The sequence below is a fragment of the Artemia sp. Qi Xiang Cuo genome, chromosome 2 (genome assembly GCF_049724085.1).
Source record: "Artemia sp. Qi Xiang Cuo chromosome 2, ASM4972408v1, whole genome shotgun sequence".
NCBI lineage: Eukaryota > Metazoa > Arthropoda > Branchiopoda > Anostraca > Artemiidae > Artemia > Artemia sp. Qi Xiang Cuo.
Window position 1 is genome coordinate 16,694,119 of NC_142795.1, and position 25,523 is coordinate 16,719,641.

Below are 25,523 nucleotides of genomic sequence, written 5' to 3' on the forward strand. Positions count from 1 at the left end.
TTCTGCGTGGCCTGATGTCCCCTCCCCTTTTTTCCTACATGCATTTAGAGATACCATGAAAGATTTTTTTTTCCGCTTTTCCATCCAGAGTGTTTCCTTCCTTGTCCACTACAACATTGTTTCACGGACAGACTGAAGTGTCTGCTTTGCTTCGCGTTCGGAATAGCTCTGTATTCCGAATCCGGACCACGCAGACCCTCAGGTTAAGTGTTGGAGGAGAACAGAATCCTTGGCCCCTCCTCTATCCTATATCATGTACTAGACAAAGATGTTTAACTTTAAGGAAACATTAGGGCTATAAACTAATTCAAGGGATTGCCAAAAATATTTGTAATAGAAGAATATTTCGATTGTTTGCCCAGATATAAGTTGAGAAAATTGAATAATTTCTACATCTATGTACTAGATGTACCTTGTCAGGAAGGGGGGCACCTTCTTCCCCCATAGCTTTGTTTATGAAAAAAAAAGGTCGCAGTTGCTATTGTGGATATTTCCTTTTCTAGAGAAAGAAAAGGAAGGAAAAACAATAGAAGGATATATTTGGTAGCTTTGTCCGGGTTTAAAATTACAGGAAAAATTACTAGGTCCATTCACAGAGTTGCATTACCAAGTTTAATAGGAATAAAATAATTGCAAAAATTTTGAAACTAAAGTATACAAGCAGCGGAGGCACCACCGGCTTCTCTTCTTCTCCTTTCTTGTGGCTCCTCCTCCTCCTTTCCTCCTGTTCTTCTCCTTTCACCAAGTGTTCTGTGCCTCGCCTGGCATTTCATTCAGATGTTACGTGAGAGTTTTTTGTGCGTAAACTCTCCAGACTCCCAACACAACTGGCTGATATTATCGGATAATATCGGTAAAATTAAAAAGCCTAGACAGCTTTAAGATTTTAATAGGTAATGCTAGATAGGATGGAATGTTCATTTTCCTGATTTTCCATCTTTTTTTGCCTTAAAGACCAACCTGACTTCCTCTTCTAGTCTGTTAGAAATATGAATTGGTCACTCTGTATTAATTTGATGTTGTGGAAATTTTGTGCTAAATACTGCGGAAATTATGATTAATACTGCAATATGATGACGATTGTGATTACAATCATAGTCCGTATTAAATTAAAAAAGCAAGTTTTTTTTTCAACTGAAAGTAAGGAGCAACATTAAAACCTAAAACGAACAGAAATTATTACGTATATTAGGAGGGTTGCCCCCTCCTTAAAGCCTCACTCTTTACAACAAAGTGACTTAGCACTTAAGACAAACTTCTTATTGTTCTAATTAAACGAACTTTGTGTTTCAGCAGTCGCTCTGAAAGAATTGGAGAAATCGAACTTTAGCGTAAAGAACGAGGTGTTAAGGAGGGAGCAACCCCCATAAAATACCTAATAATTTCTGTTCGTTTTAAGTTTTAACATTTCTCTTTACTTTCAGTTGAAAAAACTTGTTTTTTAATTTAATTTCTGATCGCTTCAACAAAAAAAATGCCAGGATGTCTGGTTCCACTTCCACGGAAAAATCCCCCTCCGCACGGAATTATCCTCTGGAAAATTCAATCCTGGCGAAAAATTACCCCTTATTATCTCCACACGTAAAATTGAATCGGTAAAGAGAAAGCAAGACATATAAAGAAATTTCGTATAGAAATTCTGGCAAATTCCCCCTGTGCAAAATTTTCCCTGAAAAGTTCACCTTCTGGAAACTTCCCTCTCCATGAAAACTTTTCCCTGTTCAAAATCCCCCAGCAGAAAATTCGCTCTCCCCTCCCCACCCTAAATATGTATGCATACTCTCCAACAACAAATTCTATATGTAAACAATGTGCAAACGTTATAACTTAAAGATCTTTCCCCAGGGGCGGTGGGGGGGGGTCATGTTATCTTCAAAGACATAGTTATTGGGCCTTTCAACTATACTGAACAAAATAGCTATCTAAAAATTCTGATCAGACAATTTTGAGAAAAAAGTGGCGTGGGAGAGGGCCTCATTGCCCTCCAATTTTTTGGTCACTTAAATAGGACACTAGAACTTTGTATTTCCGTTAGAATGATCCTGCTCCCAACGTACTAGGCTCAGTGGATCTATATGATCACCCCTGAGAAAAAACAAAAAACAAAACACGAATCCGGGATCTTTCTTCTCGCAAAAATTACAAAATTCCACGTTTTTGCAGACAGGGGCTTGGAACCTCTATAATAGGGTTCTTTGATACGCTGAATCTGACGGTGTGATTTTCATTAAAAATTCTAGGACTCCCTAGAACTTTTCCTAGAATCTTTCCTCCTTTTTTCGAAAATCAGACGAATTTTCTCAGGCTCTTAACTTTTGATGGGCAAAACTAAACTTAATGAAACTTATATGTTTGGAATCAGCATAATAAGCCAATTCTTTTGATATATCTGTTGGTATTAAAATTCCGTTTTTTAGAGTTTCGATTACTATTGAGCCGGGTCGTTCCTTATTTACAGGTCGTTGCCACGAACGGTTTGATTAAGAACGGTGTATAGCACAAAGTAAGAAGTTCAGATTCGTACCTGATCTGCTGAATATTTTTCCTCCTCGATAGTCCTTTTAATTCGTTCCAAGATGGGTAAAAATTGCAAAGGGTCAAGAGCACGATGCAAATTAATATCAAATAACGACTTCCATCGAACTAGGTCAGATTCGTATGAAGTAAGGCCGTGATGGCATGCATGCTGGACAATGATCTGTCGAGCTTCTGCTGGCAACATTCCAAACCAGTCCTACAAATATGAATAGTAAGAAAAGTGACAAATAAAAATTGACAAGAAGACAAATAAATCAACTGATCACCCATTTGCTGCCACCTAATGCATATATCGGAGGGCCACGTGTGCCTCAGAGTTTCGCCGCGCATGACACAGTCCCCCCAAGGCTTGGCACACGTCACCCAGTGTATTTGATTTCTGAGAACCGACATCCCCTCGGATAATATACTCTTTTTAGAAAAATAATATAATGAATGGAAAAATACAGATGAGGTATACTACAGGTTTTCGTTTGATAACGATCATTTTAAGAACTATGTTTCATTGTAACATTGTAATTTAACATTATACATTTTATAATGATACTAATTGCAACATTAATGTTAGTCCATAGACATTCCAGTGAATTCAATTTATATTTGTGCAACACCAGGTCTTGGTGTATTTATGCATTGTTTTCTTCGTAAAAAAAGAAAAAATTAAGGTCTCAGTTTATTTGTATGTGTCAGTATGCCTTTTTCCCTCGTAGTTGTTTTTATCGCTAAAAGAATTGTCGTTCATTAACACCGTCCAGCCACTGGACGTCCTGCCCAATGTCAGACCGGGAGGATCGGTATTTTGACGAATACACTGCAGAGATAGGATGTAAACGGGGGAGGGGGGTTCATACCTCGGGGGGGGTGATAATCCTTAAAATATAAGCACTGACTGTGATGCAAGAATTGCGCCCTTGTATTCACCTAGGGACTGTAGCGGCCAAAACAAAGGGCCGCTACACCTTGATGGAGAAGGCCTTCCGTCATTCAGGTTTGAACAATACCCTCCATAGTTTCTAGGTGCACAAAAAGGACCACAATATTTTATTTTCCCTCGCGCCTTTGTTTTTTTAGAATATGAAATAAGCAAGAAATTCCACAAAAAAGAATAAAAAGCATGATATATATAGCTGTCAAAACATTTAGAAAGGATACCGCCTGTAGCTCCCATTAAATGTTTCCTCGGGCGCAAAGTATTAAGTCTACTTAAACCCTCGAAATAACAAAAACTGATTTTCATTTTATAAGTAGAATTCATAAAAATTTCGCTTTCTTATTTTTTTCAGAATTCCGCTTTCTTATAGCCTTTAGTTTTTAGTTTTATGCTTTTAGTTTCTGAACGTTATCAACGGTGTGTCTCTTAACTCAAGTTAGTATACCATTTTATGTTTATTGTGTTTACATTGAAAAGTATTCAACATTTATAATTTTGTTTTAACACCAGTTGAAAAAATCAAATTCAACACTTTACCTCATCTTTTCGAATTTCATGGTCATAAATATAACGTAGAAACTGTTCGTGTTTGATCATAGCAGGTAGAGTGTATAATCCTTTTGCATTGGAACTTGTTAATGCCAAGTGCAGCCTCAATTCACCTCTATTTTTCTTTGATTTATTAGCATCTGGATTCTTTCCTTCGATTAAATACCACCTTTCGATTCCACTGGCGGGAACACTCTGTAAAAAAGAAGCTAAGTTTTTTCTTATGAAACCTTTTATATATTTAAATTGGTCATACAATATTAAAAATAATCCTCACAAGCAGCAGAGTTTATGCTTGGGGTGGAAAACACTTAATTAACAAAGTTTTGAAAAAAAAAGAAAAAAAAGAAAGACAGTTCTTTACTGGAATCCAGACGCAAAACCTAATCTCAAGTACACCAAAAATAAAATTGATAAGCCCACAGGAAACTTATTTTCAGAATATTACATACGAGGTCTAATCAAAAAGTGAAGAGACTGTTAATAAAAATATACTTATTTATTAGAAAAAGTTATTTACATTCAATCACCTTCAAAATGTGCTCCTTCTGAGTCTATACATGCTGTCCAACGTTCCTGGAAGCCAGTTTTAGAAACTCCTCGTAGCTGCTCCGTCGTATTCTGTTTTATTTCATCTACATCTTGAAAACGTTTACTCTTAAGCGCCATTTTTATCTTTGGGAATAAAAAAATCACATGGATCTAGGTCTGGTGAATAGGGGGTTGAGACACAACTGAGATATAATGTTTGGCCAAAAATGGCAGGACAACATGGGCTGAATGGGCTGGTACAATATCGCGATGCAATTTCTAGCTACCAGACTCTTTAAACTCGGGTCTTTTTCTTCGTACAGCGTCTCGTAAACGGCGAAGAACCTCAAAGTAGTAATTCTTTGTTATAGTCTGTCCTTCTGGAGCATACTCATGATGAACAACATCTTGGTACACTTTCACTTGACTCCAAACTTGACGAGCTCTTTTGGGTCGTGATGGATTATGTGTCTTCAACTGCGAAGATTATACATTTATTTCAGGATCGTATCCATACGAGTCTCGTCACAAGTTATAATTGATAAAAAAATCATTAGATTCAGAACACTATCGAATCAGTGGCGATCTGTTTTCGGTTTTCCTTTTGCTCATCTGACAGCAGTTTTCGGATAAATTGGTTGCAGCTCTTCTCATGTCTCTCATAGTCGTCATTATGGTTTGAACTGACCCAAATGACATTTGGAACTTATAACTAAGTTCCAAATGACTAAGATTGTCAAACGACGGGTTACCTCGTATTGCTGTTCGTATTTTTTGGATCATTTCCTCATTGCGGCTTGTTAAGGGGCGTCCTTCACGTTCATCACTTTCAACAGCTGTTCTACCCTCTTTATATCGTTTAAACCATTCAAAAATGTGAGCACGGGACATGGTTTCATCTCTATAAGCTAGCAATAACATTTGGTAGATTTCAGTAATGAAGTCCGACAGAACGTAAAAGCACAATTTACTTGATCGTACCTAGAGGCTGACTGAGACAATTTTAATCTAACCTATGTCTAATATATTTTCCCAATGTATGCATACAATTTTTGTTTCATCATATAATTAATTACCAGCTTTACCCCTCACTCCATATGAATAAAAAAAATTATCTGGGTGTGACAGTCCTACAAGCATTAAGGCCATGCGGTATCTTAAAGAATCACCCTATCTCGTCGATTATAAACCTTTTAAGCTTAGTTTTACCGAACTATTCAATATTAATTGGACGGTCTCGCCATAACTTTTAGAACTTGGACATGAGATCCAAATAAACAACAGAAAACTAAAAGTTGACATACTTTCCCGGATATCTTAGAAAATCTATTTAGCCTCCCAAATTTTGTGCTGAAGATAGAAATATTCAATTAGATTTGCATCATCAGAAAGTGTGATTTTTTTTTGATTAAACGGATCAGTAGTCATTAACTTTTTTTAGCATACCTGCTCAGAAAACGCTAAAAATCAATTCAAAGTAATTATCATTTGAACATTTTCCCCGCTTTGGGGGTCTCTTGTAGTGTTTACCCGCTTCGATTGACAAACTCGCCGACAAAAGGAAAATAAAAATTCACTGTCTTTTCAGTCAAATTTACTGTCAAACCATAAATTCTTGAAAACTTTCGACGATCGCTAGTCTTCTGGGAAGTTTCGCTAATGGAGCCTTTGTCTCTGAGACGGTTAGCCGACGCTGAGGTTCGTAAAATGATTTTTAAGATATCGCATCACTTTAAGACTAAACGTTTGGTTGGTATCATGCTTGTGGAAAGCAACCCTATCAGGACATTCAAATACAGAAAATAAATCCAAAAAGCACTCAGACATTTTTTACAATTTCTATTCTTATGCAAGAAAAAAAACACGTGAAGGCCAATGGTTATTGAAGAACTGAAATTTATAATTCAATTCAATTTGTTTATAACCTGTCGAAACAAAAAAGGGCGCAAGTCCCCTAAATGACAGAGTACATAAGAGAAATAAAAGAAAAAAGACAAGAAAACTTATACACTGAACAAAAATAAGTAAACAAAAATAAGAACAAAAATAATGTTTTTTTAATTTAATATCAATTATTAACAAAAACTTAGCACCCCCTCCTAATACCACGGCGTGACATGGAGGAAGGATGTATTTCAAACATTCCTTCTTATACTGTCTTTGGTATTATTTTGCGTTTTTCTTTCTCTTTTTTGTACAATAGATTTATATAAAACACAGATATATTTATTAAGTGAGGCGGTTGAGGTGAGGATTGCAATGTCATATCACTTTCTAGATGAAGCTGATAAATTTATTCAAGATTTATCCCTAGATACTAAAGCTACAAAAGAAATAAAATAATTTTATATAAAATGTTTAATAAAACATTTTTATATAAACTGTTTTACAAAATAAGAAAATAAAGATATTTTTGCCCCTAAACCCATCTTAGGTCTATTCATACTTGAAAATGAAATTTCCTGGGAATTTTCTTTTGGTAGTTTCAAAATTACGAAGCTTTTAGAATAGTAGTTTTCACCAATGTTGCCTCGCTAGAGCCGCAAAGAATAAATAAGCAAAACAGATTAGCTAAATTTGATACTGCTTTTCGTCCGAAAAAATTCAAACCTTTAGAATGTTGATTCCCAAAGACAACTAAGAAAAGTAATATTTTAGTCAAAGGAAAGCAACATTTTCTTAAGCTATTTGCTGCTATACGTTTTTAGCTTATTTTTAAATAGTTTTTCACTCAAGTTTCTTTTTCCATAATTTGGCGCATGCAACTACCAAAAACTGGATATTCAACTTTTTCGTAATATTTGATATATTTATATAATATAAGGGTATATTATTGCGCATACCCTTATACCCATATATACCCATACACACATGATTGTGTGAGTTTCCCTTTAACCCCCTCAAAGGATCAGAATTCTTTTTTGCCGTCCTTGGCTAATAAAGTATAATCCTCGAACTAAATAATGAACATAATGAAAAATGAAAAAAAAACAATTCACCTTTTTAAAACCAAGCTGGGCTAGCTTACGCAATATCAGACTTATATTTTTAAAGCAACTTGCAGCTTTCTAATAGCCCTGAGAATTGATGCCTCAGCTCGTAGGAATTTACGTATTTTTTTTAATATATAGATACATGTAGATATACATAGAATATAGAACATATAGATAAATACATAGATAGAATATAGATAACATAGATTAAAATGGATAAATAGAGATAATATAGAAAAACTGATTTTTCTATACAGTCTTCTTCTGAGTGTGTTTGAAGTGTTTGAACAAGCCTTCACCTATTTAAGACAATTTTCTTCTTTCTGTTTTTTTTTTTTTTTTTTTTTTTAATTGAGAGCGCATTTTCTTGACTGTCTCTGAAAGCATTCTAAAATCACGTTTTGAAGGGTAAACAGTCCATAAAATTCCCTAGTTTTATATAAGATTGAACTGCTTTTGGTTAATTTAGGTGTTGGTCGAGCAATCCGAGGGTTGACTTGCACGGGATTAAGCAATATTGTAACCAAACTTAATGTGCAGTTTTAGATGCCAAGATGTGGCTGAAGAGGAACTTTGGCAATTAAACCGTTGCCTGTTCACAAGAAAGTGCCAAGCACTGGTATCAATGGAAAGTGGACTTATAGTTTAAAAGTAAGACATATGTACAGACTTTTCCTAATATCAACTTTAGTTTGCTCTCAAAGCTAAACAAGTTTTCACCGAAACACAAATATTGGTGTTGTGGCATTTTAAAAGCACAAAAATTATTTAAATATGTGACTTTAATAATTAACTTTGCAAGCCAAAGCAGCAAAATTCCTCTTTAAATACATTTTATTTATCAAAAAGTAACTCAAGCCCCAGTGCCAAGGCTCAGTGACGCACAGCAGTAACTCTGAAACGCAGATCAAAGGTTCAGAGTGGCACCAACAACTTTGTCAATCAGATTCGACTTGAACGCTTTAAAATTGCAACAAAACACTACAAAGTAAAAGAATTTAAGAGTAAAAACGAAACCTGTAAGTTTCTTCAATAAAGAATCAATCTGGACGATCTTCCAGATTTACAATTTGTTGTTGCATTCTTATTGTTGTTTTTGAGTTTTTTGTGCTATTTTAAACATTTGTTTCAATTTTAAAGTCAAATTTTTGAACTTTCCGCCCGATTAATATGTTTCTAAAAATTGCTAACTCTATAGATTTCTATTGGCTAAGAATTTTGTTTCCATGAACAAAAAAAAATAATAGTAAAAATTGAAATGGCGGAAACAAATCTTTAGTCAATTACTGTTACTCTACTGTTACTACACTGTTTTATCCGTATAATATTGAATATGGGCGAATATTCTTGCAAAAATTAATACACTACCTTTTCCTTATCTGATTAATCTGATTTGTAATCGATGCCCACGTTGGCTCGGTAATTTTAACTTATATTTCATACTATCTGTTTTAACCCGATAATTTGAAATAATTTATTTCATACTTTCGGTTCATCCAAAAAGATTTTGAAAACAAACTTGGTTCGTCTAAATTGATTGAAACGTTGTAACGTCAATTTCAACGTCAATCTTTAACGTTGCGCATTTTGTTTGACTTGGTCAATCTTCAGACCCTAGCAGTATCTAATGATAATGAAATACCAGGTTCAATTTTAGCAGTTTTTATCATAACTTCTGTTTTTATTCTTATATCCAATTCTAGGCCTTTAATTTTATTCTTCTCATAAAGTTTAGATACTGGCCTTTACTTTTAGTATAAATTCATCTACAGCCTAGTGGATTTCATTTCATTCATGAAAAATAGCATTTAAACTTAAGTGGAGCTTTAAACAAATAAAATAGAAAACCATATTCTAACTGTGCTTTAAATAAAAAGAACAGAACTTACCTTAAGTGGCACAACAACACTTCCAAGAAACTCATGGTTTTGATTATTTCCGTTTGAGGAGCTACGAATACCAGTAACGTCTTTGAACAATTTACCAAAACCTCTCATAGATTTGATTTCAGATATTTGACCCAGTCTTTCAACCACACTCTGCTCTGGATCATAATCGTAAAGTTCAAGATGGAGCGTTTCAGCCTGCGGATTTCGAACTTCTCTGAAAAATTAAAATCAATTAAAATGCTGAATTTTTACAAGCCCTTTACTCTTGGCGGACGCTATAGACAAAGCTAGGCTGAATAATAAGCTAAATGTTAAGAAAGTCAACGTATGTTAAGTAAAATATACATTTTAGTCTGAATAATCAGTATGATCAATAGTAATAGAGTTCTGGAACTAGATATTTGTTCACAGTCGTTTTGAAGGACGGAACCTAAATTTTTTTGCGCGCAGTCAAGTTGGTGTTGCGGATGCAGTTAGGTTGTGCTTGTGTATGAGTATTCCTTAGAAAACCCATTCAAATGTCTTTCAGAGCCTACAGCCAATAAACCCTAATCTTCGACAGGAGAGAGATCGTAGGTTCAAAAATCCTGAACGGGAGAAAAACAAATAAACTGAATTTAACTTCTTTATCAGTTCTAAGGTATCAATTCAGTTGCTGCATTTGAAAACTCGCTGAGTTAATTTTAAAAACAGTCATTTTAATTTTTTTTTTTCGTTTTGTTCCTTTGGGTTTAGCTTAGGAAGAAAGTCTCAAAAAGATTAAAAAATACGCAACTTAATTATTTAATTTTTGGTCTTTTTTATACTCATGTATACTCAATAATGAGAAAAATACACACATTTAAAGTCTTTAAGTCATTCGGACCTTATTTACGGACCCTTCATTCATTGAAAGGGTGAAATTTTAATAGCCAAATCATTTAAGTACCAAAGGTGTGACATAATGAACAATATAAAACTAAATTTTCCTAAAAAAAACACAAATACCGAACAGTTCAATCATTTCCTTATGAATATCAAGGTTAGAACTTACCCAGCTAGATATGTGGAGCCTTAGGATGTTGTACGGTGACACTAGGGGTGTCATGAAATTCACCAGAAGAGTCTTGGGGATTTTTGAAACCCTCCTTCCCCTCCACTAATCAACTAATTTGGTTAATCACCTAAAGGAAATTTTTTGTCTTTTTTTAGGTCGAACTACGGCTAGCGTTATATGCAAGGAAAATTGCCAACATTTTTTATCAAAGAGGAAATAAAACTTCAAATCTGAAGTAAAAAATAATTTATCTGATATACATTTATTTTAAAGTAAATAACCTTACTATTCAGCCTCAGTAGCCCCTTGCACCACGTCTTCTATTTTGAATCAATTGATTTTAATCATATTAAATGCTCTCAGTTTCATTTTTGTCCATGTGTGATAAGACTCTCGATTTTATTTTGAGGAAGGGGGGGGGGCTCCATCTTCCTCAACCCTCGCTATTTACGCTAAAGTGTGCCTTTTCAGCCCAATCTTTTAAGAACGACTCCTGAAAGGCAAGGGTCGCTACTAAAAAATTTGGCGAGCGAGGGTTGAGGAAGGGATAGCCCTTCCTCATATACGGAATAATTTCTGTTCATTTTAAGTTTTAATGTTGCTCCTTACTTTCAACTGGATTTTTTTATTTAATCTTATAAAAGGATTACATAAAAGAAATGAAAAAAAGATACGATTGGTTTTTGGTTCAAACTCTCTGATATTTGAACCAAAAACCAAAACCTAAATTGAAAAACTATGGAATAAACTATTTCCATGAAATACAAAGAATTTTGTCATGGGCAATTTTTATGAGCAATTTTCCGTTTGAGCTTCTACTGCGAAACTATCTGATTAAAAAAAAAAACAAAAAAAAAAAAACACGTGTTGTATTATTAAAATTATTAAATACGAAACCTTTAGGCCTATCTTAATTTTCCTAACAAATTTCACAGAAAATTCAGAGTAGCATTTATTTTATACTTCTTCTCAAAAAAGGCTGCACTGTACTTCAAAATTGGACGTAAAAAAAAAGCAGGAGGGCAAGAAGAATATACAATATTTCGAAAGGGATATTTGTAGGTCAAATGATGCAAAATGCTCATTATTGAACTGAAGTCTTCAGGCTACCCCTTCACTAAAGGATGGCTCATGTCTTCGATAACATAGCTTGTCAGAAGCACAGATCAAAGTTCGTGCTTGCACTCTGCACCTCTAGGTTGCTGCAACCCCTAGGCACCTATAACCAATTAAAATTCATTGAGAATAGTTGACAGTTATTTCGATTATAGAAAACTTTTTTTTATAGATATTTATGTTTATTCTACGAAAATAAAACGGCAATCTATATAAGGTAGGAGATGAAATCTCATACTCAAAAATCAGTGCTCTATAGACTGATATGTTTGTCATCAGGGAGTGAGGGAAAAATTATCCACCATTAAAAGTTCACCTAAACCCAAAATAGGGGGGTAGGTGTATTTTGAAATTCTGCCCTAGACATAGATACGGGTAATATAATTTCAGGCAAATTTTTTAAAGAAAATTAATCAAGTTAAACAGTATTTGGTAGCCATGAGTTCGCCTGATATCAGACAAAAGCACTTCAATTTTCAGGAATGTCATAGTAGCAAAAAATGTTTTTTGTATAGAAATTGTAATATTATTCGTATATTCGCTTAGGAAATACAACATGAATGGAACAAAAAATTCTTACAAAATGAAGTTTTCCTTCCAAACTGGATTTAAATCTGTCTCTTTGTACGTGGATCTTGACTTGTGACTTGGATTACTCGATGTCCAGGTAATACAATATGGATCACTTGTCCCTCTAACATCTTTTCCTCTCAAATTTCGTGCTTCTATCAATCCAAGCTTCAATAGAACTTGCGGAGGCTAAAATAAAAAGAAAATATAAATATAGAAGTATGCAATAATATGTAATACAAAGAAAAAGCGAGAAAAAAAGACAGCAGAAGAGAAGAGTGATAACAGGTTCCATCAGAAGGATCATGCTTGTTAGATGGCTGATATTCTATCAGAGCGAGTCTCCCTGAGAGTTATGATATTAGCACCACTATGAACATCAAATCAATCAACAAACCGCAGAGGACAAAATCGTGTGACAATTCAATTACTTGTTTTAGTTCGATTCTGAATTTTTTTTTTCCATTGGCTGCGTTTACATTTCCATGCACCTCAGCATTTTCACTATCCTGACAAACGCCCTACAAGGATAGGCTGGGTATCAAAGGTTTGAGCTGTTCCGGTGCTGTAAGATAGTTTGGAGTCTCCTCTCCGTCAAAACATCTTTCCTCCGTCCCTATCCTCGAAAGGAATATCCTGCTCGCGTGGCTTCATAGTGGCATAAGGGCGGACCTTTCACGAGTTTGCCTTTCCAGAATAGTGCTGAAGAAAATATTGCTGCTTGTCAGATAGTTGGTGTAGAAGGAACGTTACTGATGTAACAATCAAACAAAAAATATGCAGGGCAAAATCTTGGAGATATGCAGGATTTCTGTTTCCTTCAGTAAAATGATTAGCAATATGCAGCCTCTACTGATTTCTTAATCAATTTCATTTCCTTTTCTTAAGCAGTGTACATTTTTCAGCTGCATAATCACTTGCTCTTCCCAGCATTGCAATCTGATTTTTCAAACCCATGTGACTGTAATTATTAGAAATTTCTTTTCTTTACCTTCTTTTGTTTTGCAAACGATTTTCTTGAGGGATCTTAAGGTGCAACTGATGATAATAGAAGGGCAGACAAAGTAAAATCCTAGGAGCAACTCATTTTGGGAATTACCAATCTCATTAAGTCTAAACCTCGATAATTTGTCATAAAAATCATTCAAGTAATGAACTTTAGTTTCACTGTCGACTGATTATATTTTAGCCAACATTGATTCAAATGAACCGCCTCCCTAGTACAAATGGTTAATTTACTCACCTATATATGATAGGTGTTTTCAAGCTCTTATCTCTACTCCTAAGCTAAATAATTAACTTTTCTTGAAGGAGGGACACATGGGTGTCAGCAGGAGAATCAGATGGGAAAGAAACCCCTAACAAACAAGAAGACAGTAAAACAATGTTTAAAAACAGAAACATATGAAGCATTTCCACTAAATCTTAAAAAAAACCTTAAGGTAGAACCAATAATAATAAACAACCTTAAATCCTTGGAGCAGTTCATTTTGGAAATTTCCAATCTCATTGTCTTTAACTCAACCAATTTTCATAAAAAATAATTCAAGTAAAGAACTAAGGTTTTATTGCTAAATTACTATATTTCCGTCAATACTGATTCAAAACCCACCCGCTGCCTAGTAAAAAAAAAAAAAAATGGCGCATATATATATATATATATATATATATATATATATATATATATATATATATATATATATATATATATATATATATATATATATATATATATATATTAAATAGATGGCATGATAGTACCTTTTTGTGCAAAGTCAGTAAGAAATAGGTTAAGTATTTAATATATGCTATGCTTTGCCGGCTGTAGATCTAGTTTTTGTTTCTGCCTAAACTAATTGTGAGAAGTATTTTGTTGAGTACTCAAATATCAGTTTTCATTATTCATTAGTACTATATTATTTGAAGCAGTCACAGCATTTTGCATTTTTTTTTTGTTTTTATAAGAAAAAGTAGAAAGACTCATTCAAATTTTAATATTAATCGCCATCTATATAACTTTATTCATTTACCTAGGGTAATTAAATTAGCGAGCTGTAATACGGATCTCAGTTTCCTCTGTTTCTTGGATACCCAGACTAAAAGGCTGCTTTTCCAATTTTAGTTCCCAGAGGGCACAAGTCTGGTCAAAAGGACCGATGTTCAGTAGAAGTAAGAATAATGGTACAATAATGCAATTATATAGTTGGTAATCGTTTCCCAGGGGGTGGGAACTATGAAATTAGGTGATATAGAATACATTTACTCTGGCAGGAAGGGTGGGGTGAATAAGCAGGGAGTAGAACTTATGATGAATAAGATAGCTGCTATGTCTTGTTTAGGCTGGGAAGGTATTAATAATACAATACTTATTGCTCATTTTATGACTAAAAAGTTCAGGGTATCAGCCATATTAGTATATGCCCCTGTAAAACCGACTGATGGAGAGAGTAGTAACTCAGATGAATTTTGCTTACAGCTACAGGAAAACATAGACAGGCTCCCAGGTAGGAATATGGTATTTTTATTAGGGAATTTTAATGTCCAGGTAGATAGAAATAGGGATAGATAATATCCTAGCCGTAGTAAATTCGGTATAGGAAAAGGAAACAGTAATGGTTACAGACTGTTGCAATTTTGATAGGTATAATAATCCAGCTATAACTAACACAGTATTTGGTCATAAAATGGCCCATATGCTAACATGGTATTCACGTGATTGTAAGACAGGAAACCTTATTGATTATGCTATTGTAAACCGAAGACTGTCAGGATCAATACAAGATACAAGGGTATATAGGAGTGTATGTCATCGATGTTAAAAGTAAAGATCACCATCTAGTAGTATCTAGGGTTACTTTAAAGCTGAAGTTTAAGAAGGCTAACTACCTTCTGGAAAGACATAACGTTGGTAGATTCCAGGACGAGAATTTGAGAGAAACTTTCCAGGAACAGCTGAATACTGAAGAGTTTAAATTTGACAATATAGAAGATGGATGGAATAATTGTAGAAAAATAGTTTGCGATGTCGCTGATGGTGTCTTAGGGAAGAAAGTTAGAAACGCAGCTAGGGATATTAGTGAAAGTGCTTTATATTTAACAGAGAGGAAAAGGGACTCGTACAAGAATTATTTGAGTGATAGATCATATCATATCATCATATGAAAATAAGAGGAATGTAAAGAAAGTTGAGAAAGAATTAAAATATGAATTAAGGAGGTGTTAAGTGGAAGCAATGGATACGATTGCCGAAGATCTTAAAGATGCATCGAGTAAAACATTGTACTGACATGTTAATAAATTGAGAGGGAGTAGTCAATCTGGACTTGTCCCAGTTAAAGATAAGAATGGGGCCACAATCAGTGATAAGGGAAGACTTAGAGAGAAATGGGAAGACCATTTTGAGAGTGTGCTAAACAGAAGGAGTTACGGGGAAAGATATAGAAAAGAATGAAAACGTTTGTGAAACTGTGGACGTGAAGGAAGATTTGTCACTTTTCCTCCATAAGAAAGGGGAGAAGGTTAAGTGTGATAATTATAAAGGCATTAGCTTGGTTTCTTTAGGAATCAAATAAGTTTGTATGATGGTACTTTACAGACTTAGAGATGCTGTAGATAATGCTTTAAGAGAAGAACAGTGTTGTTTTAAGAAGGGTAGAGAATACGTCGTTCAAAATTTCTGTCTTAGATTAACAATTGAGAAGTGCCTGAGTCGTCAGACCCCGTTAGTCTTCAGTTTTATAGATAGCGAGCAAGTGTTTAGTTCATCTGATAGAAGAGTTTTTGCAAAGGTCCTGTCCTTGTATGGTATACCAGATAAATTTATTAAAGTAATTATTGCTATGTACGAGAATAACACTGCTGCGGTTAAGGTAGCAAATGCGGTTAGTAGCTGGTTTCGTATTAAATCAGGAGTTAAGCATACGTTCTATCTCGATTTACATCGACCATTATGACAGACTTTGTCCTAAGGAACCCAACAAAGGCAATGGGAGAACAAAGAAACAAATATGGAAGTAAAACTCTCCTCGACTTGGATGGTGGTAATGATTGTGAGGATCCAATCATCACATTGATGTTGTGAGCATCCTAGATGAAAATACTAGCAAAATGAATAAATTTTTGGAAGTTTTACGAGTTCATGGTGCAAGAATAGGTTTAAAATTAATGTTAAGAAGACTAAGCCGCTAAGACTAGGAACAACGGAAGATGAAGAGGTGATATTGGGTAATGAGAAGATCAGCAAAGCGGGCAGCCTCATATAGCTTGGTAGGTCTTATTAGTAAACACGGTAGGTGCTGTGAAGATGTTAAAAGCAAAACAACCTAAGCTCCAGGGTTTTTTTCACAGTTGAAAAAAATTTAAAATAATAGGAAGATAAGTCTGCGAACCAAGGTTAGAATATCATAAGCTATAGAGATGAGTGGTCAAATATGGCTCTGAAGCGTGGGCGCTCCGAAAAATGGAGGTTTTGCTTTATGTTTTCCAAAGAAATTGCCTACGGATTGTTTTGGGTACCCGACTGACTGACCGTATCTTAAATAGTTAGTTTCTTAAAAAATGCTGAGGTACCCCACTTCTTAGTGCTATAATAAGAGAAAGGATGAGATGGCTAGGACACTTTCGGCAGATGAAAGATGACAGATTGCCCAAGATTGTTTTTGTCGGCCAACCATCTAAGGCCAAACAAAAAACAGGTCGTCCCCGAATGGAGTGGGAAGATATCGTAAGGAACGATTTAAGGAAAATAGAAACTTCTTGAGAGGGTGCAAAAAGAGAGGCTTTGAATAGATTGGATTGGAAGGGGAGCGTGCGTAGCTATTTGGCAGCTGGTGGCTTGGTGCTGCAGTGAGTTGTTAGTAATAGTAGAGGTAGTAGCAGTTGTTTCGCAAATTGAACATTTCTTATATCCATTATCAGGTTAAGCGTTGAAACTTGAGCTAATTTGTATTCAGTAACGTATATTGGGAAGAACCCGCAGTATTGGGTTTAAGGGCGGGTCCAAGATAGCCAGAAAAATTTTTCACCTAAAATTCTTCGCTTGTTCAGACAAAAACAACCATTTGTCATCATAACTTTCCCCCATGGGTTTACACGACTCTTTTCTCTGTTCAACTTTTTCTGGCTTAGAATAGGGTAGTGAAAACCAGTTTATTCTAAAATTGTCAATCTCTTTAAGTCGAGAAAGAACAGTTCGTCTGGGAAAATAATTAAGCCCTATTCCCACTTGGCACTTTACACACAAAATAGATTAGGCGATGAAACATCCGTTTTGTAATTTTTTTTTTTTTTTTTTTTTTTTTGAAAATCTATACTTCTTATTTGTTCATCGTTTTGTCAGTAAAATGCCAAATAAAAATAGGGTATTAGTTATTTTCAGCTTCCAAAAAATTATGACATTTGAAAGTAGTTAATTTGTTTAATGAAGATTTGTAGCTTACTAGACTCAAGATAATATATAAAATATATCTCTGTAATAGCAATAAAATATATACCAAATATACATAATCATAGTATTAAGTTTATGCTCAATATACACTAAATATATGTGCTGTAAAGATGTGTTGTAAAAGTATAATTAAAAGATTCCAGTAAATTGGAACAGTACTTAATTTTCAAACATTATTATTGAAAATCTATTAAAAATATATTTTGTGCTAATTAAAGGGCAAATGAAACTAGTCGTTGTTGACTCAACTTTCTACGATCATTCAATTCTTTTTGGTTCTGGAATTTGTCAACTTCCTAAAAAAAGAATTGAATAGAATACGGATTAATTATTTAAGATTTTGGCCATTATATGTCCTTACGTAAATGGAAAGGTCTGATGTTACGGGCAAAACTGTAAATAAACTGGCTCTTATTGAAAGTCGTGCTATTGAAAGTTAGAGCTTTCCCTTTTGTCTTGCTGGTTATCTGCCCATTTCTTTCGCAAATTGCCAAACAAAAAAGAGCTTACTTTGCCGGCTGTCATAAAAAATCATAATATTTACTTTCTCCTTCTAATAGACGATATGAAGAGGCAGAATAAAACATGGTCCTTCAGAATGATGTAATACCTCTTATAACATTCTTTTGAGGATACTTAGTCATAAGCACTTGAGAGGTTATCAAGAAGTACCGTTAGCATTTAATATACCAACCAGCGTGGGAAATCTCAGTTATTAAATTTTCTTTCTCCAAATGACTGAACAGATCTATAGTTATACTACAAGTCTGTTATATTTTAATTTTTTGAGTTGTCTTTTTCTTCTTGTTTGGATTGCTATTGAGGCACTTTCACATCATCCTCACTGGAATCAAATTTTGAGCCTTGCAATGTGTTGATACGGCTGAGCTCAAACTCTGGGCCCCGTGTTACCAAGCTGAGATCAATCCCACTACGCCACTATTGGACTTCTGAATAACTATCAAATGAGAGATGTGGCATCGCCACAAATGTCTGAGAGTACGCTGGGTATTAAAATGCTCAGAGAAAGTGCAACTAACAATTTTATAGCAATCTCCCTTAATTGTATTTAGATCTTCTTAACATTCTGAATATGTAAAAATATTTATCCTTCTGAATAATCCAACAGTTCGTGGTAACGAGCTGTAAATAAGGAGCGACTCGCCCCAATAGTAACCGAAACTCTAAAAAACGAATTTTAATAACAATTAATGCATCAATACAATCCAATAACTATGCCTCTGGGGATGACATGACCCTCCATAGCCCCTGGTGAAAGGAATATAAGTTATATAATTTGTCAATTGTTTACATGTAGTATTCCTTATTGGGAAATGCACGGTTGTTTTTTTTTGGGGGGGGGGGGGGATTTCTGTGTGTGTGTGGGGGGGGGGATTTCTCTCGGGGAAAATTTTTCATGGGGAGAAAAGTTTCCGGGGACAATCTTTTAGGGGAAATTCTAAACGGGAAGGGAGGGGGGATCAAATTATGCAATTTGAACATTGTTTACATATAGTATTTGTGATTGGGAAACATACAAAAACAATCTAAGGGGAACTTTATATAGGGGGGGATTTTCAGGGGGAGATTCCTCACGGAGGAAGGGGAATTCCCATCATGATTTAAAATACAAACAGAAATTAAATTAATAAAATCATTTGAATGTAAGGAGAATTTTCCAGGGGGACTTGTCCGGGGGCAGTTTGCAGCCAGAAGGGAATGGCCCAGGGAGAATTTGCAAGATAGAGGAATTTAAGTGGGGATGAACTTTACATGAGGGAATTTCATCGGGAGGAATTTTTTGTGACGGACATATTTTCCGGGGGGGGGGAGATTTTTCACAGAGAAGGGAGGTGGGTTTCCCGGCATAATTGGAAAAACGATCAGAAATTTAAAAAAAGATTTTTTTTTCCAACTGAATGTAAGGACCAGAATTAAAAGTTAAAACGAACAGAAATTATTTGTAATACGAGGGTGGCTACCAATTCCTCAGCCCTTGCTCTTTACAGTGAAGTTTGACCCTTTGGCTCAATTCTTTAAAAATGGTTTCTAAAACGCAAGAGCTGTTTAATTAGAATAATACGCTTTTTTAAATCACTAAAAACCTTAATTGCAACGAGCAAGGGTTGAGGAAGGGGCAGCTCCCCTCATATACGACATAATTTCCGTTCGTTTTAAGTTGTAATGTTGCTCCTTACTTTCAGTTAAGAATTTTTTAATTTGATTATAAAAAGGGTCACTTTTGCTATTAACGAAATACCTACACAAAGTTTACAAAATCTTCATATATCCAGGGAAAGTGAAAATGATAAATATATACCAAAATCCGAAGCATGTTTCCGGATTTGCTTAATATTCTATTCTGAATAGTTTATTCATCCGAATAATCCTGAATGATGTGTGCAACTCAACTCCGTTTGACTCAACCTGTTTAATTCAGCCTTCGTTCGACTAAACCTCAGTCAAACTCAATTCCATTTAACTCAATCCCCAAGCAACTCAACTCCAGTTTAAATCAACCCCCCCCCCCCCCCTGCAGCTCAGCCCCCATTCAATTCAACTCCTGTTTGACACAATATACATTCAAATTGGCAATGATTAAGTTTGAATTAGCACAGATTAGAAGCTAAAATTTTGTTTTATCTTCACTTGCAGTTCCCACCTTATATTGCAATTAAATATAAAAAAAAAGTTTCCTTTAACTGAAAGTAAGGAGCGACATTAAAAATTAAAACGAACAGAAATTATTCTGTACATGAAAGGGGCTGTTCCCTCCTCAACGCCTCGCTCTTTACGCTAAAGTTTGACTCTTTCTCACAACTTTATTTTAAAAAAAAACTATACAAAAATTTATCGCAAAGAGCCAGGCATTAAGTAGGGGACAGCCCCTTTCATATATGGAATAATTTCTGTTCGTCTTAAGTTTTAATGTCACTCCTTACTTTCAGTTAAAAAAACTTGTTTTTTTATTTAATTTTTGATCGTGTTTTAAATAATGCAGGGAAATCCGGCACTTTCTTCATAGCAATGTCCCTTCCCCCATGGAAAAAACCTCCCACGTAACCCCCCCACCAACTACCAGAAAAGATCCCGCTAAAAACGTCTGTATCAAACAGTTTGTGGCAACGAGCTGTAAGTAAGGAGCGATGTGGCTTAATAGTAACCGAAACTGTAAGAAACCGAGTCATGATAATAATAGATACATCAAAAGAATCGAATTTTGATGCTTAGTCAAAATATATAAAATTCATTAAGTTTAATGTTTCCCATCAAAATTTACGGGGCTGAGAAAATTTGCCTAATTATTGAAAAAAGAGGGAAACACCCCTAAGAAATCAAGTGATCTTAATGAAAATCACACCATGAGATTCAGGATATTAGAAAACCCTACTGTAGAGGTTACAAGCTCCTATATACAAAAATGTGGAATTTTGAAATTTTTGTCAGAAGCAAGATCACGGATGCGTGTTAATTTGTTTGTTTTTTTTCATGGGTGATCGTATCAAACCAGTGAACCTAGAAGATCGGGAGAGGGCTCATTGATCGGAAATCAAAATTTCTAGTGCTCTTTTGAAGTGACCAAAATATTTGAGGGCAGCTATTGAAAAACTATCAAAAATTAAATTTCAAAAAACAAGTTTTTTCAACTGAAAGTAAGGAGCAACATAAAAACTTACAACGAACAGAAATTATTACGTATATAAGGGGTTTGCCCCCTCCTCAGTACATCGCTCTTTACGCTAAAGTGTTTTTTGAATTTGTAAAAAGCTTATAATTCTATTTAAATGGTTCTTGTGTATCAGCCGTCATTCTTGAATAATTTGAACAAAAAGTCGAACTTTAGCGTAAAGAGCGAGGAACTGAGAAGGGGCAATCCCCTTATATAAATAATAATTTCTGCTCGTTTTAAGTTTTAATGATCCTCCTTATTTTCAGTTGAAAAACTTGTTTTTTTATCTAATACGTCCCAATAACCAATACTATATGTAAACATCGGGCAAAGTTCATAACTTGCAGCCCTTCCCCCGGAGACTTTGGGGGATTAAGTCATCCTCAAAGACATAGTTATTATATTTTTCGACCATGCTGAACAAAACGGTTATCCCGAAATTTATATTGGATGACTTTGGGAAAGAAATTAGCGTGGAAGGGGGCTTAGTTGCCCCCCCATTTTTTCGGTCACTTAAAAAGGGCACTAGAGTTTTTAATCTTCGTTCGAATGAGGCCTTCCACGATATTCTAGGGTCACTAGGTCGACACGATCACCCCTGGGGACAAAAAAAAAACAACAACAACAAAAAAACAAATAAACACGCATCCGTGTGATCTTTCTTCTGGCAAAAAATACAAAATTCAACATTTTTGCAGATAGGAGCTTGGAACCTCAATGGTAGGGTTCTCTGATACGCTGAAACTGATGGTGTGAATTTCATTGATGTTCTATGATTTTTAGGGGTGTTTCTCCCTTTTTCGAAAATAAGGCAAATTTTCTCAGGCACGTCACTTTTGATGGGTATGACAAAACTAACGAAACTTATATATATTTGAAATCAACATAAAAATCCGATTCTTTTGATGTATCTATTGGTATCAAAATTCCGTTTTTTAGATTTTCGGTTACTATTGAGCCGGGTCGCTCCTTACTTACAGTTCTTTACCAGGAACTGTTTGATTCCCTAAACTTAAGGTCAAACCAGATATTTTTATAATTTTACAGGGTTTAAGCTTTAAGTGAAATCAGGCTTTTTAAGGTTTTTTGGTAAAGGTTTTAGCGATAGATTAAGGTAGGATAAGTTATTGTTTTTTATTGCTTTTTTTTACAAGGTCAGGGGATAGTATTCCTTAACGCAACTTTAAAAAAAAGCAGCATAAATTAAAAACACTTATATGAGAATTGACCAGTAAATAAAGATCATTTCATTCGAGTCAAGTATTATCACTTCCAACAATAAGGGCTGAGTTGTATTTTCTAGTTATATAGTTTATTTAACGAGGGTTGATCTGAAGGGGGGTTGATTGGACGATAGTTGAGTTGCATGATGTGGGGGGGGGGTTGAGTTACATGGGGTTAGGTTAACGGGGTTGAGTTAAATGAGGGTTAAATTGTACGGAGATTGAATCGAATGAGGATGGAGTTGCATGGAGGTTGAGTAAAATAGGGTGATTTGAATGGAAGCTGATTTAAACAGGGCTGAGTTAAACGACAGCTGAGTTAAACGTGGGTTGAGTTAAACGGGCTTTCCTTTCCAAGGAAGCCAGTCTGAATATTTATCTTCCTGAATAATTACCAGACGGATATATTTAAATTTTATCTATTCCGTTAGATGTGATTGTACCGGCTCATACCAGCACAAATGGGGGAGGGAAGTTGAAGTCCCGACCTAACTCTTAAATTTCTTTCCAGGCGTCAAGAAGGAAATCCGTTCTGAAAAAACACTTGCACATAGTTTGCAAAATTTTGATTTATTTAGGTAAAGTGTAAATGGTAAATTTATTCTTCTATAAAACTGAGTATTTATCCTTCTGAATAATTATCAGGCGAATAGCTTTAAATTTCGTCCTTTTCGTCAGTTAGGATTAAATGATTAATATTTACAAAATCTTGATATGTCGAGGTAAAGCGTAAATGATTATGTATGGCAAACTTCCAAGTATGTTTTCAGACCTTATTCTGAATTATTACCAAGCGAATAGCTTTTGATTTCATCCATTTCATTTGATGAGATTGTATTGACTCATATCAGCACATAAAGGACATGCTGAGAGATGTCATCCGCTTTTAACTTATTTTCGTCACTTATTGTCAAGTGCCAAACATGGCATCAGCTATTAATAAAAATACTTGTACAAACTTTGCATATACTTTGTACATACGATAAATATACAGCAAAGTTCCACGTGTATTCTCAGACCTTCTTAATATTCCATTCTAGTCGTCGAATTTTGAGTACTTAGTCAAAAGGACCAGAGCCTGATTTCGCAAGTTTCTTAAAAAAAATAATTATTTTATGATTTCAATTTTAGGTCAGATCATTTTATGGTTTCAGTTTTAGACCAGCTTTCTTAAAATCATTGTTGAAAGATTAAAGTTTTTTTCCCAATCTGGGAGGACAAAAAATGAATATTAATTTTAATATCGTTTAATAATCTCAATAGATGTACCTCACATCTACACTGTCCTGTTAGGCCCGTTAGAAAACTATTAGGAGGGGAGGGGTTCTGCATACAAAACTCAAAACCAATACCATGAACAAGGGTAGAGAGGCTAACAATTAAATTAGGCTGTTGTTCTATTTTAACTAATTATTTAATATTTTTATTTCAAAATTGTGTAAAAATGTAGAACAAAGAATATAAATCTGTAAACAGACACGAAAAGATCAATTTACTGAACAAATTGTTAAGCAGCGGCAATGCTTTTAAGAAACATGCCATTGAGTTTACATTATTAAAATTGTTCTGTAAAAAATGTCAAAAAACGTGTGTTGTTTATTTGCTCCAACGTCAAAATAGAATCTTACCGTTTTTTCTTTGACAGCTTCCAGATAGGCCTCATGTTTACCTTCACTGACTGAAAAAACGGATCTTAGATATTTATAGAGCTCTTCTTTATTCGACGATATGTCCGCTGCATCAGGGCCAATTGGGAAATATGCGTAATATAAAGCTTCTTCATAGAGGGATTCGGCCTAGAACGCAATCAATTTTAATAAGAACATACCAATTAATCGGCATAGGAACATTATATTCAACGGGGGGGGGATGGTACATAGCCTCCTCTGATAAGAACAGCGAAGAAAAACACAGAAAATTATGTTTTTTTAGCAAAAAAGAATAGCTTCAGGTGAAATTTCAAATCCAAAAAAATCTTCTAATAGAAATGCATATAAATCTATCAGCATATTCATTTTATGTTTATTGATTTTTCTTCTTACTCTTCCCCGGTCAATGCCCTGACAAGGATAGACTAAGTGTAAAACGCTGGAATTATTCCAGTGCTATAAGATGTTGGGGTCTCAACTCTGTTGTGAGCTCCTTCCACCGTCCCAACGACAAAAATTAAAATGGAGGAATTTCATTCCTCTTTTGATTTTGTTGTACGCCTTGTTTTGTCATTAGGGCTCAGAACGTATTTCATTCCTCCCTGCCCCAAAAGAAAACCCTACATACAAGGCCGTACCCAGGATTTTTTTTCGGAAGGGGTTTTACTAAAAAAAAAATCGGGGGGGGGGGGTTACACAAAAAACTAAAAAAACGCATACAAAATTTGTTTGTATCCATTTTTGTTATATTTTTGTTTACGAGTCAAAAAATATTTCGGGAGGGGTTCAAACCCCCCTAACTCCCTCTCTGGGTACGGCTATGCCTACATACATGCTTCATAGTGGTATTGGGGTAGATTTTTTACGAGTTTGCCAAACCAGAACTGTGACTACAAACAGCGCTGCTGTATGACCCGAAGGAGTTGTGACCTTCAATGAAATTATTGTGACAGACACAGCACTACACTAAATCACTCAATCCTGGTTAATAGATAATTCTTCTGGCTACCGCTTTGTTTTGGAGGACTTTTTAGAATGAGCAACCTCTTACCAAAAGTTTGAGATTGCTTGTATAGGACACGTCGAGTCTTGTAGATAGAAGAGAATCGCCTTCTGTGGAAAACCATTGCAAATACTAAGTTGGGTCTAGGCTTGCAGAAACCCTCCATTTTCTTGAAGGTCCAGGAGACTTCTTGCTGTCCGGTTCTAAGCCGGCTTTAGCATTTTGCGCAAACTTGAGATGAAATGATTGGTCCCCGACCTGCGATGGCGAGGCCCATTCCTTTTCTTGAGGTCATAACAATTTAAATTTTTACATTAGGATAAATTACTATGTGAAACATTACGACGTTGGAAAAAAGCTATCCTATTGACATTTTGAC

At 35.0% G+C, this 25,523-nt stretch overlaps 1 protein-coding gene across 5 annotated transcripts in view; it reads right to left on the reverse strand.

Moving 5' to 3' along the window:
* The window catches only part of stac (C2 and C2B_Munc13-like domain-containing protein staccato), a 164,651-nt gene that overhangs the window by 64,519 nt on the left and 74,609 nt on the right, over positions 1-25,523 (reverse strand). For all 5 annotated transcript variants that reach the window (XM_089099313.1, XM_089099305.1, XM_089099296.1 and 2 more), the window contains exons 5-9: positions 24,121-24,288; positions 12,164-12,342; positions 9,432-9,645; positions 4,007-4,213; positions 2,525-2,734 (exon numbers count right to left, since the gene is read on the reverse strand). In XM_089099313.1, the coding sequence (XP_088955439.1) occupies positions 2,525-2,734; positions 4,007-4,213; positions 9,432-9,645; positions 12,164-12,342; positions 24,121-24,288 (978 nt within the window). The remainder of the gene's footprint in view (positions 1-2,524; positions 2,735-4,006; positions 4,214-9,431; positions 9,646-12,163; positions 12,343-24,120; positions 24,289-25,523) is intronic.